At 43.1% G+C, this 13,591-nt stretch overlaps 1 protein-coding gene across 1 annotated transcript in view; it reads left to right on the top strand.

Moving 5' to 3' along the window:
* Positions 1–13,591, top strand: part of NTPCR (nucleoside-triphosphatase, cancer-related) — a 48,091-nt gene that overhangs the window by 17,472 nt on the left and 17,028 nt on the right. The window contains exon 3 of the mRNA XM_044239355.1: positions 476–572. Within this exon, the coding sequence (XP_044095290.1) occupies positions 476–572 (97 nt within the window). The remainder of the gene's footprint in view (positions 1–475; positions 573–13,591) is intronic.

Below are 13,591 nucleotides of genomic sequence, written 5' to 3'. Positions count from 1 at the left end.
TTCCCCCTGGGTACAAGATTAAGCCAAATGATCCCTTCTATCTAGAAGAATCTGGGGCCTTTACGGATTTCTCAGAGAAAGAAAACAGAGATTGAAACCATCACATGAAAAGCAAAGTATAAAAATAGCATATGTCACTTAAAACTTATTCCACCAAGTAATAAGTGTTTAGCATTTTGTAATTCGTAGTCCTGTTTCCTGTGTGCTGCTTTTCTGTGGCGCAGCCCCTCTGCAGCTTCAGGATTGCCCCCCAAGGTCCCTGCCAGGCCTGGTGGTGGCAGTGGTGGTACGCACTCCAGTTGGTAGCCCTGATGTCAGGCATCAGGTTACATGGCATCAGGTTAGCTTTGCGTACCTATGTAATTTTTAAGGGTGATTTAGCCTATGTGGAGGGCCAGAGGCTCACTGGAGTAGCTACAAACCAGAAATCAGTACGGGGGTCTTTCAGCAGAGAATGCCCTGTCTTTTCATTCAGGTCAGAGCCTCCACCTGGAAAACGTGAATGCCGGGTTGGGCAGTACGTAGTGGATCTGACTTCGTTCGAACACTTGGCACTTCCGGTCTTGAGGAATGTAAGTATGTGATTTCTGCCTCTTGAGCCCATCTCTTCTTAGTGCATTGGGGGAATTGCTCGCCCTGGGAACAGAGTGGTTTTGCTCCAAAGGAGTGGCCAGTTTTGCATTTGACAATTGGAAGGTTTTCAAGTGATTGAGCCTTATAAAGGATGTATGCACCATAATTTGATGTCACTCTGAACTCAGAAATTCCTTGTTACACGTATTCAGCGCATGGAAATATTTTATTCTGGGAGGGCTCTGATGCTCAGCTACCAAGACTCCAAAAGTTAAATCTTTCCTCTGCTTTCCTCTCTTTTATATTTTAACCCTGTTTTCACAGCACAACAAATAAACATTTAGGAAGGGAAAATGTCATTATATAAATATAATGGTAAGCACCTCACATATTATAGATATTCTTCAACTGACTATGGGTTTACCTCCTGATAAAGTCATCATAAGTTGAAAGTCTGGTAAGTGGAAAACACATGTAATACACCTAACCTACACACCATTACCCCTCAGCCCAGCTGACCTTCAGCGTGCTCAGAACACTGTACGGTTGGGCAAGATCATCTGACACAAAGTGTATTTGATAATAAAGTGTTGAGGATCTTATGCAGTGTACTGAACACTGTACTGAAAGGGAAACATGTAATGGCTGTGTGGGTGCAGAATGGTTATTAGTGTATTGGTTGTTTACCTCCATGATCTCGTGGCTGCCTCAGACCTGGGACTCCAGCTCCTGCCCAGCGTTGTGAGAGATCATCCTGCCTGCTGCCCCTGGTCCAGGAAAAGGTCAAAATTAAAAATCTGACCTACGATTTTTATGGAATCTGTATTGCTTTCACACCGTCGTAAAATTGAAAAATCATCAGTTGAACCATTGTAAGTCACGGACCATCTGTGATATATCGTATATCACTGTGTTACCTGTTGTTGTTGTTTTTTAACAGCTTATTGAGGTATAATTCACATACCGTACACCTCACCCATTTGAAATACACAGTTCAACTTTTTCTAGTATATTCACAGGAATGTGCAACCATTTGTCACAAGCTAATTTTAGAACATCTCCGTCCTTTCAGAAGGAAGCCCCATACGCACTGAGCAGTCATACTTCATTCTTCTGTCCCTCCCCGCACTTGGCAACCACTACTCTACCTTCTCTGCCTGTCAGTTTGCCCATTCTGAGCATTTCCTGAAAAGGGAATCATATAAAGTGGGGTCTTTTGTAACTAGCTTATTTCACTTGGCACAATGTTTTCAAGGTTTATCCACACTTCAGTACGTATCGTTCTTTTTCATGGTTGAATAATATTCCTTTGACTGGATATACCACATTTTGTTGATCTGCTGATCAGCTGATGGACATTTGGATTGTTTCTACTTTTTTGTTATTGTGAATAATGCTGCTCTGAACGTTTCTGTGCAAGTTTTTGGGTAGATGTCTGTTTTCATTTCTCTTGGGTTACACCTAGGAGTAGAGATGCTAGGTCATAATGGGAGTTCTGCATAAATCTTTTTGAGGAATCACCAGACTGTTTTCCAAACCAGCTGCATTTTTCCACCAGCAGTGGATAAGGATTCCAGTTTCTTCATATCTTTGCCAGCACCAGTTACGGTCTTTGTATTTTCATCCATTCTAGGAGGTGTGAAGCATTATATGATTTTGATTTTTTTTCCTTGATGACTAGTGATGTTGAGTGTCTTTTCAGGTCCTTATTGGGCATCTGTATATCTTCTCTGGAGAAATGTTTATTCCTTTGCTTTGCCCATTTTTAAATTGGCTTAATTGTGTTTTTATTACTGGGTTATGAAATGTCTTCATAAGATCTGGATACCAGTCTTTAATTAGATACATTATTTGCCAGTATATTCTTCTGTTCTGTAGACGTGGTCACTTTCTTCATGGTGTCCTTGAAGTTTTTTTTGAGAAATCCAGCTTACCTGTTTTTCTTTTGTTGTTTATGCTTTTTGGTATTGTATCAAAGAAGACTTTGCTGACCTAATTTTATAAAGATCAACTCCTGTGTGTTCTTCTAGGAGTTTTATGGTTTTACTGTTACATATAGGTCTGTAGCCTAAAGTAATTTTTGTGTGTGCTGTTAGATATGAATCCAGATTCCTTCTTTCACAGATAAATATCCAGTTCTTTCAACACCATTTGTTGAAGACTCTTCTTTTCCCATATAATTTCCTTGGTACTGCTCTTGAAGTCATTTGACCATAAAATACAAGCATAATTTGGATTCTGCATTCTGTTCCATTTATCCTTATGTCAGTTCCATCTGTTCTTAGGTCAGTACCTCACTGTCTTTATTACCGAAATTAGGATTTTGATAGGGACTATATTGGGGAATATTGCCAGTATTAAGTTTTTTGCAGAATATCGCAGTATGAAGTCTTTTGACCCATGAATACGAGATGTCTCTCCATGTACCTAGATCATCATCATATTTTTTTAAAGATTTATTTACTTAAGAAAGAGAGTGTCCACGTCTGAGTGCAGAGGAAGAGGGAGAAAATCCAAGCGGACTCCCTGCTGAGTGCAGAGTAAGATGTGGGCTCAGTCTCAGGACCCCTGAGATCATGCCCTGAGCGGAAATCAAGAGCTAGACACTTAAGTGACTAAGCCACCAAGGTGCTCCTACCTAGATCTTCTTTAATTCTTTTTTTTCTTTTTAAGATTTATTTATTTTAGAGAGAGCGAGCACGCACAAGTGGAAGGGGCAAAGGGAGAGGAAGAGAAACTGAGAGTCGGAGACTAAACCCACTGCACCACCCAGGCACCCCTTCTGTTTTTTTTTTTTTTAAAGATTTTATTTATTTATTTGACAGACAGAGATCACAAGTAGGCAGAGAGGCAGGCAGAGAGAGAGGAGGAAAGCAGGCTCCCGGCTGAGCAGAGAGCCCGATGTGAGGCTTGATCCCAGGACCCTGAGATTGACCTGAGCCGAAGGCAGAGGCTTAACCCACTGAGCCACCCAGGCGCCCCCAGGCACCCGTTTTTAAAATTCTTTTCAACAATATTATTTTATAGTTTCTAGTCTCTAAGTTTTACACTTTTTAAAAAAAAATTTATACCTTAGCATTTTATACTTTTTGGCACTATTGTAAATGGAATTGTTTCCTTTATTTCACTTTGGAATTTCTCATTACGAATGTATGGAAGCACAAGTGGTTTTTATTTGATGGTCTTGTATCCTGTAACCTTGCTAACTCCGGTAATTTGTTCTAAGAGTTTTTCAGTGAATTCTTTAGGGTTTTCTGTGTACAAAATTGTATCATCTACAAATGGATATAGTTTTACTTTCTTCCTTTCGACTTTGGATCCCTTTTATTTCATTTTCTTGCCTAATTGCCTCGGTTAGAACTTTTAGTTCAGTGTTGAATAAGAATGGTAAGAGTGGACATCCTCATCTTGTTCCTTATTTTAGGGAGAAAGCATTCAGTCTTCTACCATAAAGTATGACATTGGCTGTGAGTTTATGATAACCATTACCAGGTTGAGGAAGTTCCTTTTGTTCCTGGTTTGTTGAGTGTTTTACAATGAGGAGGTGTTGGATTTCGTGAAATCCTTTTCCTGCATCTACAGCGGTGATTATGTGATTGTTATCTTTCATCATATTAATGTAGTGTATTATGTTAATTGATTTTTGGATGTTAAACCAACCTTGGTTCTTGGACTAAATCCCTCTTGGTCACGGTGTGTGATTATTTTTATATGTTGATGGATTCAAAAGGATCATATGCAGGTCCTTTTATGTATGTATTGCTGGATTTTATAAAAATAAAAAATTGTTTGCAAGTATTTTGTTGAAGATTTCCATGTCTGTATTCCTAAGGGACATAGTCTGTAGCTTGCTTGTGCTATCTTTGTCTGATTTTGGTAGCAGGGTAATATTGGTCTCAGAATAAGTTGGGAAGTGCCCCATCCTATTTTGATTTTTGGAAGTTTGTGACATATTGGCATTTATTTTTTCTTTGTCTTTGTTTTTCTTTGTTTGATTTACCAGTGAAGCCCTGTGGCCTGGGCTTTTCTTCACAAGAAGCTTTTTAGTTATGAATTTAATCTTTTTGCTTGTATAGGTGTGCTAATTTTTTATTTTTGGTTGTGACACTTGTGGTAACCTCTCTCTTTTTTTTTTAAGATTTTATTTATTTATTTGACAGAGAGAGATCACAAGTAGGCAGAGAGGCCGGCAGAGAGAGAGAGAGACAGAGAGAGGAGGAAGCAGGCTTCCTGCTGAATAGAGAGCCCAATGCGGGACTCAATTTCAGGACCCTGAGATCATGACTTGAGCCGAAGGCAGCGGCTTAACCCACTGAGCCACCCAGGCGCCCTGGTAACCTCTCTTTTAGTAATTTGTCTGTTTTATTTACTTCATCTGTTGGCATACAGTTCTTCATATATTCCCCTATAATCCTTCTTATTGTGGAGGTCAGTGGTGTTTTCCCTTCTTTTGTGTCTTATCTTAGTCATTTAAGTTCTCCCCCCCTGCCTTTTTTTAAGCCAGAAGAAGGGAGAGGAAAATAGGAAAAAGTTTGTCAATTTAGTCAATCTTTTCAAAAAACCAACTTTTGCACTTAGATTATAAATATATAATTTTTTATGTTCATTCATCAAATATTTATCAAATCCTAGATATGTAGTTGTAAACAAAACAGACATGTTTTCTCCTCTCTCGAGACCCGCGGTCAAGGGGGAGATGTAGATATTAAGCAAGTAAGTGTATGTCATAAGCGCTGGGAAGGAGAGCACTGGGGTGCTGTGAGAGGTGTGGAAAGCTGACTTTAGATCAGATGGCTGGGAAGGAGCTCTGGGGAGGTGGTGTGTAGCTGAAATGGGAGGATGAGAGGGCACCATCGCTTCAGAGAGTCAGTTCTGGGTGTGTGTGTGTTTGGGGGGTGGGGTGGATTCTGTGGACAACATTCTAGATGAGGGGAAGAGATAAACTGTGGCCCCAGGGTCCTGGGGCAGAAGGTGAGGAAGAAGGTGTGGCTGGTAGGGTGGGTGGGGCACGGGGTCACAGTCTCCTGGACTGTATTAAGTACTCTGAGTGCCTTTAATCTGTGATAGGTGTACTACTTGGATTAATTTTTGTAGAAATCCATTGGTGACAACCTATCTCACAAGGCAGGTCTAAACCTTCCAGAGAATCTGTTCCACCAGTAGGAAGGTCCAGGGTTTTTCTCATGGCCTGGTGGGCCCGGTGCGGTCTGGCCCGCTAACCTCTAGCCGCCTGTCACCATTCCCCAGTCTTGCTAGCTCAGACGCATTCCCCACAACATTACAGAGCTGGTGCCGCACCAGCCGTTGGCTCGAGGCCCTGGCGGTTTTCTTTGGTCGGTGCACTGTTATCTTTGCCTCTCTGTTCTTCTTTGACATTTGGGCCTGAGCAGAATGGTAGCAGAATGGTGTTGTTGAGGGCTGGTAGTTGCCCGAGGCTGCTGGAAATTTAGCCACAGCCCGGGGAGGGCGGTTGCTGACTTCAGAGGGCCGGCAGGGTCCTGTGCTCTGTTCTTTGCGGGCTGCTGCTCGCCAGAGCCCACCTCCTCCTTTGCTTCCTCCCGGTTGCCTGCTACTCCCACCTCTTGCCTCTTGCAATGTTCCCTCCATCCGTGCTGGGTCTGTTGTGGCCATTGTTTTGGTGTGAGCAGTCAGAGCACATGATGTTTTTCTCTCTGGTTTTTTCCCATCAAATGCTTACCTTTCTACTTAACTGTTCAAAGGGCAAGTGAAATACTTTAAATGAAACTCCAGGTGAAGACTCTGGCTTTGGGCCCTGGATCAATACAAAGAATTGATTTTTACTCACTTGGCTCAGAACAGACGGAATCCTGGGGGAGCAGTGCGCACATACATGCGTGCTGTCTTTCTGCGAAATTATGCAAGAAGTCGTACATTGACTAGAATAGAGCTTGACTCTCTTTTTTAATTAAAAGATAGAGGAAAGCAGAACTTCTCCCAATTTCTTATACTTTGGATACCAAACCCAGACACACCCATATTTTAGGAAGAGTTCCCAGGCTGCAGGTTCTTACCTAGTCCAGGTCACAGACTTTTTTTTTTTCTTCCATGAAGAACAGATCTTTCTCCCATCTCTTACTGGAATGAAGAGAAGTAAAGGAATTAGTGTTTTGCCTTTAGAAAGAAAAAATGGTGAAGTAGCTACACAACGAAAACAGAGGAATATGAAGAGACAGTTGTTATTACTGATAAGTAAACAGAAAGCTCCAGCAACCACATCTAGGCAGGGGAGAGCCTTGGTGCAGGTAGCATGTCAGGGTCTCGTGCCTGGGACGTCTGAAAACGCTCTCTAACTTTAAGTTCAGAAATATATATTAAGTGCCTCCTATGTGTAAGGTATTTCACCGTGGATGAAAAATATTTTGAGTCGTAAGACGGAAGGGAGCTAATCCTTGGGTCCAACAGGGCCAGCAGGGGTGTGGGCCTGCGGTGAGCTAGGTCAGAAGGGGCTGGAGGCCAAGGCAGGGCTAGAGGAGGAGTTGCAGTAAGGTTCTTAGAAAGTCCTTTCGTAGGGTTGACTGCAGTGGACTTTTTTCATTCTACTGGTGACGACTTTCCTTATTTGACAACGTTTTTATTGTTTTTCTGAGTATCGACACTCTCTACTCCAGGTAGCGAATTTGTAAAAAGTATTAATAAAAATAAAGAAGAAAATAGAAAGAACTCATAACCTTATCACTGGGTTAACAGCTGTTAGTGTGTTTCTTCCCTCTTTCTGCGTTATTCCATCAATCCAAAATGGGGACAAATACTGCATCTGGTTTTATAGGTTTGGCTTTTCCTGTTAATACGATCCAATGGCATGGGAATGGCCTACGAGGGGATGATCATCACAACTGTGATAATGTAGTGATTGCACAGTGTTTCCTGGCATGGGTTTTCCACTCTCACTCGGTGGTGGGTGTTTATCACCATCACAAGGACCCTCGTAGCGAACCCCCTTTGCATAGCCAGCCTTTCTCCCCAGTGGTGGAGCTTTCCCGGGGGATGATCTGAGAGTGAGGTCCTAGGTGAAGGGCTGACCTGGGGTATCGCTGGGTGCTGTTGAGGTGCTTCTGTGACTAGTCTGCCAGGTGAGGGCGTGTTCCTCTCCCTGCACTGTGGCCAGCAGGATCCCTATAAGCTATACCCGTCTTCTGTAGGGAAATAGGCTTCTTCACTTTGACTTCTGCTTTTAAGTTGCAAATGAGGTTAAATGTTTTTTAGCTTGAGTATTTTTTTAATCTAATTATTTTTGTTTATCCCTTTTCCCATTTTTTCCCCTTTTGGCTTAAAAAGATCTTTTATAAGGCAAATGACCTTTTTGTACTTATTGATTGCAATTTTCTCAGTTTGTCCCTTTGGTGATTTCCGTCGGTCCTTCCTTCCTTCCTTTCTTTCTTCCTTCCTAACTTCCTTCTATCCTTCTTTCCTCTTAACATTGACACAGTCTCTGTATTCCACATTAACACAGAATTTCATTCTTCTTCTATAGTACTGCAGTACCTTTTTTTCCTTTTAACATGTTTTTAATCCATCTGGATTTATTTTGACTATAATATACAATGAGACTATGAGTTGATTTCTTTCCAAATACTTAGCAAGTTTGCCAAAGCCATTTGTTAAATAACCCATTTCTCATTGGTTTGTTATGCTTTATTAATTATAATAAGAAATATGTCGATGTATAATGTTCTAGGGTTGTCTGTTCTCTCCCATTTGCCCATTTGAGTGTCACGTCAGTACCATGCCCTGTTAATTGCCATGTTATCTTCTATTTTAAAAGTTGTCTTTCCCATTCTTGTTTGTTTTTCCACACTGTAGTGGTATTGGGGGTAACAGTGCTAGGGGTAAGGACAGTAGTGCAGGTCATCAACAGCGATCCAGTGCGAACTGTGCTATAGGCACTGGCACACTTAGTCCTCAAAGTGATTCTAGCACTCTCTTCCTGGTTTATAGAGGAGGAAACTGAGCTATAGGCTAGACGTTAAATTGCCCAAAGGCCCATGGCCTATAAGTGGCAGAGCTGGCATGAACTGTAGAATCAAGACTCTACTATCCACCACAGAAGTCTTACATGGAGTGATTGGAACCATATAAAATTATAGTTATTTAGATTCAAGGAGCATCTTAATTTTTCAGCTCATAGTCTTCATAGCCAAAAATGCGATTATCTCTGCTTTTCCATTTCTTTCTTTCTTTCTTTTTTTAATTATTTTTTTGGCAGGGTTATTTATAGGTCTCTTCTACTTTCTGATGCTCCTGTAATCAGGATTATTTTTCCAGTTTTTTAGTGACCAGGGCTGGCAGGATAACACTGTCCTTTTTCCTAATGGTCTTTTTGACAATGATACTGACTGCTTTATTAGAATTTGTTGCAGTATGGGATTCAACGTTTTGTTGGCACCCCACCTCATGTATCTCCTACTCACACAAAAAGATAACAATAGATTATAATTTTTTAAGAACAAAAAGTGTCTACTCCAAGCTATTTTTTCCTAGACTGACCCATGTCATTTTTAATTAAGATTCATGAAAAGAATAGGCAGCTGGAAGCAGGACGTCTGATGAAAATCAACATAGTACTACTTCATTTTGATCAAAATAAGGCTTTTGGTGTATATTTGTTTTAAAGAGCAGGATCTGCTTTTGATTCTGAAATGAGATTCTGCTTCAGATCTTTGAAACGTCATTTGAAGGTGAGAGGATTCCTGGCTGGGGAAAGTTCATCTGTTACCCCTTGACCTGGAATTGCTATTTTGTATTTTGGGCCACTAGGCTTGAGAGAGAATTTGGAAAAATCAATTTCTAGTCAGGATCCATTCTTGAAAGGTTGACAGGAGCCCAAGCATTGCTTTTGAGTTTCCTTCATTGTTAGCAAATGTGACATTTTTTTTTCTTTGTTCCTCCTCACTTCCTATTTCTGGACCTCACGATCATATATATGCACTGAAAAATCGGCCAGGGAAACAAAAAGCTGTCTGGTGCAAACATAAGAATTAATTTAGAGATTGTCAGTGGAAACATTTCTGCAGTGAATCAGAAGAGGAAAATGAGTGGAGAGTTCCGTGTAGGGTTGATGCTGCCCTTTATCGTGTAGGATTTCTGGGTCTGCAACCTTGTCAGGAGCTTCCAGGTGAAATGCAAAACCAGCCCCCCCTTTGTTGGGAGGGCGGAGGGAGACCAGAAAAAGGCAGGCCACTCCAGGCTGGGAGGTGGCAGTTGTACTAAGCAGCAGGAACTCACGTGTTGGATACAGCAGGATGAATGGGGCCACCTCCTGCCCGCCAAATCTTAAGTCTATATGGAGAGAGGCCTTAACTGGTTTTATTTTTTTTTAAAGATTATTTATTTATTTGACAGACAGAGATCACAAGCAGGCAGAGAGAGAGGAGGAAGCAGGCTCCCTGCTGAGCCGAGAGCCCGATTCCAGGCTTCATCCCAGGACCCTGGGATCTCGACCCGAGCTGAAGGCAGAGACTTTAACCCACTGAGCCACCCAGGCACCCTGCCTTAACTGGTTTTAGTCATGTAGGCCATGTCATTGTTCTCAGCACCATGTCATTATCTCGAGGCTGTGTCCTGGGAACAGTCTCTGGGGATGAGAAAGGCAAGTGGAACCCACACGTCAAGGGGTTAGGGGGGGCAGTGAGAAGCCTCTGATTCCCGGGGTCCAGCTCATGGAGCAGCTGGTGGTCCGTCTTTTCGGTGACCTTCCCCAGGAGTCCCCCGCATTGCCCTGGGCAGGTCTGATGCTCTGTTACTTCTCCCTGCTGGCCTGTGGTTCTTTGATTTAGAGGCTGAGCTGGCCTCTGCCTTGGGTTCTTTACCTTCCTGCCGTTCTCACAGCTCACTCCCCGGAGGCCTCGTGGAGGCACGTGCTCTGTGAGTGGGACTGGGGTAGAATCTGCGTCAGCTGCTCCTTCCTCCTTGTTACGCCTCTGCTCTATCCCATTTCCAGCATGTGCCACTGGCTGCCTCTCCCCGGACATGGCAGTCCAGGCCCTGCTCCTTCGGAAGCAAACTTACACGTGCGTGATGAGCTGGTGGTTTTTTCAAACCTTACACCAAGAAAATGTGCATGGGTTGTTCTTTTTTTGTATCGATTCTAATTTTTTGAACTTTATTTGGATACACTTTGACTCTTAGAGAAAGTAACAGGAATAAGAATAATGCCAGACCACCCATATACGTGTTACCCAGAATCACCTGTTTTTACTGTTTGCCCTGTTGTTTGTCCATCCTCTCCCTGTTGTTTGTCCATCCTCTCTCTCCGCGCGTGCACGTGTGTGTCTGTTTGTAACAACATACCAGTTTAAAGAAGGAACCATTTGAGTATATTGCAGTCACTGGGGTTTTATTCAGTATATTTTTCAGTATATTTATATACATACTGAATATTTATATTCAGTTATTTATAAACATAAGTGTATATATTAAACATATATTTATATAAAATATAAATATATTTATGTAAGTAAAATATATTCAGTATATTTATATCTAAAGTTCAGTATATTTTTCCAAAGAATAAGCATATGCTCTTATGTAATTGGTACAGTTCTCAGCCTCAGTACATTTTTACACCAAGAAAATACTAATGGGGGCACCTGGGTGGCTCAGTCAGTTAAGCGTCTGTCTTCGGCTCAGGTCATGATCCCAAGGTCCTGGGATTGAGTCCCATGGCTGGGTCCCTGCTCAGTGGGGAGTCTGCTTCTCCCTCTGATGCTGCTCTCTCTCTCTCAAATAAATAAATACAATCTAAAAAAAAAAAAAAAAAAAGAAATACTAATAATCTTCCATTCCCAGGCCTGTTTTGTCAGTTGACTGGATGATGTCCCTTGTAGCAGGCTCAGGGTCAAGTGTTGGGTGTAGCTGCCATATCTCCACAGCCTCCTTCAATCTGGAACATTTCCTTAATCATCCTTTGTCCTTTGTGACCTTGACAATTTTGAGGAATACAGTTCTACTCTAATGGGACTTTCCTTTTGAGAGTTTTTCTGCTTGTTTGCAGTAACTTCAGTCAGAATGCTACATAAGCCGTGACACACGTTTCTCGGGCGTCTCATCCAGAGGCACTCTGTTTGCTGATGTTTGTTTGGATTACCTGAGTGAAGAATTGTCGTGTCCCCACTGTGCATTTACTCTTCTTTCCTTTGAAATTCATAAGCAATGAGTGGGGAGACACTTTAAGACCATGGACATCCTTGTCATGAAAATTCTCCTGGTTCTCCTTCATTTTTAGCTTTCTTAGATTATCTGAAAGTAATACTTTTCACGGAGGCTTTATCTGGAAAGCCAGTTTAACTACTGTCTTTTGGAATACTTCCTGGAACAGGGTGAGTGGTAGCTAAGAGTAGGATTGCTGTGCATCGGAAAGGCGAACCACAAGAGCCGTAATGGTTGATTTTTCCTCATCAGAGCTGTGCCTGTGTATTTCTCTCCAGCCTCCTTGTTAGTTAGACAAGAAGTCATCACTGTTTTCCTGTAGCTAAAACATTCAACCTTCTCTCTTCTGAGCAGTATGTAATAAAAGGGTATCAGACCTTAAAAATAACTTGAATGAAAAGTTTAGGGGTGCCTGAGTGGCTCAGTGGGTTAAAGCCTCTGCCTTTGGCTCGGGTCATGATCTCAAGGTTCTAGGATTAAGCCCCGCATCAGGCTGTCCACTCGGCGGGGAGCCTGCTTCTCTCTCTCTCTGCCTGCCTCTCTGCCTACTTGTGATCTCTGTCAAATAAATAAAAAGATCTTCAAGAAAAAAAAAAGTTTAAATACTGAATGAGATTTTTACTCAGTTAGAGGAATTATTATAAGCGCAGCTACTGTTAACACTGTTAGCCGATAAGGAAGTGGCAGGAGTGAGCACCTCTGGGGGTGCCTGGTCCCGTCTCGCTGTGTGTAAAGGAGGGAGGCCTGCTCCTGTGGTGGGGTTGGGTGGGGGGACATCACATCTGCCTACTAAAGCAGGCCATGCTCTGTCCTGGATAAAATGATGTCGATGACATGAATTGTTCTGCTACCCCAACTGTTTCATCCTTTTTGAGAAATTAAAAGTAATGTGGTTCCTCCAGAAACAGATGAGGGTATTTGTGGCTCTGCCTCCATAGCCCCTAGAAACTGAAGTGCTCCTGCTTCTCATTGGAGAGAAAAGTCCTTACAGGACTTCCTGTCCTGTAATGAATTCCTTCATTTCTTTCTTTTAGCGTCTTGGATCCTTTCCTTCCCTTTCGTTCCTTCCTCGGCCTGACAATGCGCAGGTGGTATCCCACGTGGGGATGGAAGGGAGCTCTGGCATCAGGTGATCTTGGCTTTGACTCAGAGCTCTCACTTGGGGGGCTCAGTGACTTTGTCTGAATCCGCTGTGCTCCTCCTCTGTAAACCAGGCAGATAGCTGCGGGGTGGAGTTATTAGGACTGAAAGCAACATTGTTAGTAAAGCGTGTGTGTCCCGGGCAGCTAGGGGGTGCGGATAGGGACAGGTGTACTTATCTCTCTCGAGAAGGTGAGCAAGGTGATGGTTAGGAGAACCTTAGGAGGAGCCTCACATTAGCAGTTTGCCACAAAGCCCCCTGGGGGCCAGAGCAAGCCGTAGGTCTGTCACAGAGACCCCCAAGCTCAGATGTCCAGGCTGGTCCCAAGGTGCTGGGATCACAAGGGGTAGTGGGTTCTCCATGCACAGGGCTGACTATCAGCCAGCAGATGCTGTTTCAGTCCTGGGATAGTTATCGTAGCCTGCAAGATAGCATCGGTGCCGTCTGGTGCTCTACAATTGGGTGCTCACGTGGGTGAGCCCCAGGGAGGCCAGTTAGGACATCCGGGCGGAGCCTCAGCCCTGGTCTGCTGGACCCTGGGGTAGGAATCTCTGGCATTTGGGTGGGCACCGCTCCTGCCCAGAGCACGCCCAAGAGGAGAAGGGCTGGGCTGCAGGGCACAGCAGGCCGTCTAGACAGCTCACCCTGGCTACCAGCCGGTGCCTTCATCCCTGAGGACACGAGGTCCACATGCCACCAGACTGCTAAGGG

Source organism: Neovison vison, chromosome 2 (assembly GCF_020171115.1).
Source record: "Neovison vison isolate M4711 chromosome 2, ASM_NN_V1, whole genome shotgun sequence".
Lineage (NCBI taxonomy): Eukaryota > Metazoa > Chordata > Mammalia > Carnivora > Mustelidae > Neogale > Neogale vison.
Note: the sequence above shows the minus strand (reverse complement) of the source record. Positions and strands in the feature narration are given on the sequence as shown.